At 38.8% G+C, this 1,640-nt stretch overlaps 1 protein-coding gene across 1 annotated transcript; it reads left to right on the forward strand.

The window, feature by feature from the left end:
- Positions 1-638: 638 nt before the first annotated feature.
- Positions 639-1,640, forward strand: LOC122583346 (probable carboxylesterase 12). The gene has a single exon (XM_043755763.1). It carries the CDS (start codon positions 639-641, stop codon positions 1,638-1,640), a length of 1,002 nt encoding a protein of 333 aa, XP_043611698.1.

The raw sequence follows: 1,640 nt of genomic DNA on the forward strand, positions 1-1,640 counted from the left end.
TACTTATTCATGAAAAACATTGAAAGAAAACTAATTAACAAATATTACACTAATTAAAGAACCTTGTTACGGTCATCAGAATCATCATACAACACCTCAAACGCTTTTCAAGGTTAATTGGAATTGGAAAACATGATGTTAAGATGAACGAAATTTAGTTGTGTTATGGTACATGAGATAAATATATTACTAAAAAGAATTAAAGATTGTTGTAATTTTTTAGGAAGAAAAGAAACAGCCTTTTACGATTAGAAAAAAGTACATTATCTTTTTATGAAAATCTAGTTAGACATAAAAACTCCGACCTAAAAAATAAAAAAAAAAAATTTCACTCGACCCCCATTAAGGCCTCCACGCCGATCCCGCCTATCACACCCAGTCGCGCAGCATAAAGCCCCGCGTGTTCACAACGTTGCCCGAGACGATATGTCCAAGGCGGGCATCGGAGATGGTCGAGTACGAAAGTAATTAGAGTCAATAATTAACGTACAAGGACAGGCGTTTTATCCTAAGAAAAATAATACTCGTAGTAGTGTAAATTAATACTTTCGTGTCCCACACTTTGGCTTTAAAACACATATATAATGCATTTTTATGTCAAAACCTCAATACACACTCTTTTATCTCAAACTAGACATATGTCTTTCTCCTTTGCTCCAATTCCTTTACCTAACCCTTCAGAGATACTTCATGACCTCTCCCCCTTTATATTAATCCACAAAAATGGTCGGATCGAACGGCTTGTCGGAGAAGAGGTCCTTCCTCCAGGCACTGATGAATCTACTGGTGTTTGCTCCAAAGATATTCTAGTATCAGAAGAAACTGGCTTGTCCGCAAGGATATACTTGCCCGGGACAACTGCTGGTGAGAAGCAAAAAGTCCCGGTACTAATTTACTTTCATGGAGGCGGTTTTGTAGCTGGAACCGCCTCCAGTGCCTTTTTCCAACCTTTTTTGAATAAACTTGCATTGCAAGCAAATATTATTATAGTTTCTATCGATTATAGAAATGCCCCGGAGCATACTTTTCCGGCTCCATTTGATGATTCTTGGACCGCCTTCAAATGGGTTGCTTCTCATGCAAGTGGAGAGGGTAATGAGCCATGGCTTAATGAACATGCTGATTTTAAAAAAGTTTTTTGTGGTGGAGAAAGTGCTGGTGCTACTATATGTCATCATTTGGGGATTAGGATTGGATTAGAGAAGGCAGTCGATACATTTGATCAAGATGGAATCAAGCTAGGTGGGATTGTGTTGATCCATCCGTATTTTTGGGGAGAAACTTTAATTGGTGACGAGGTTATTGCTGACATGACACAAACAAACTTGCTAGGGAATTTGTGGCGGGTTGGATACCCGTTGGCTAATGGGTTAGATGACCCGATAATTAACCCGGGTTTGGATCCTAATCTTTCGAAATTGGGTTGCAAAAGGGTGCTTGTTTGTGTGGCTGAAAAGGATTTGTTAAGGGATAGAGGATGGAAGTATTATGAAGATTTGAGAAAGAGTGATTGGGATGGACAAGTAGATATGCTTGAAGCCAAAGGAGAGGGGCATGCTTTTCATTTGTTCACACCATTTTGTGAAAATGCAGTGAATCTTTTTAAGGCACTGTCTTTGTTTATCAATGGGGACAAATAG

The sequence above is a fragment of the Erigeron canadensis genome, chromosome 9, assembly GCF_010389155.1.
Source record: "Erigeron canadensis isolate Cc75 chromosome 9, C_canadensis_v1, whole genome shotgun sequence".
Lineage (NCBI taxonomy): Eukaryota > Viridiplantae > Streptophyta > Magnoliopsida > Asterales > Asteraceae > Erigeron > Erigeron canadensis.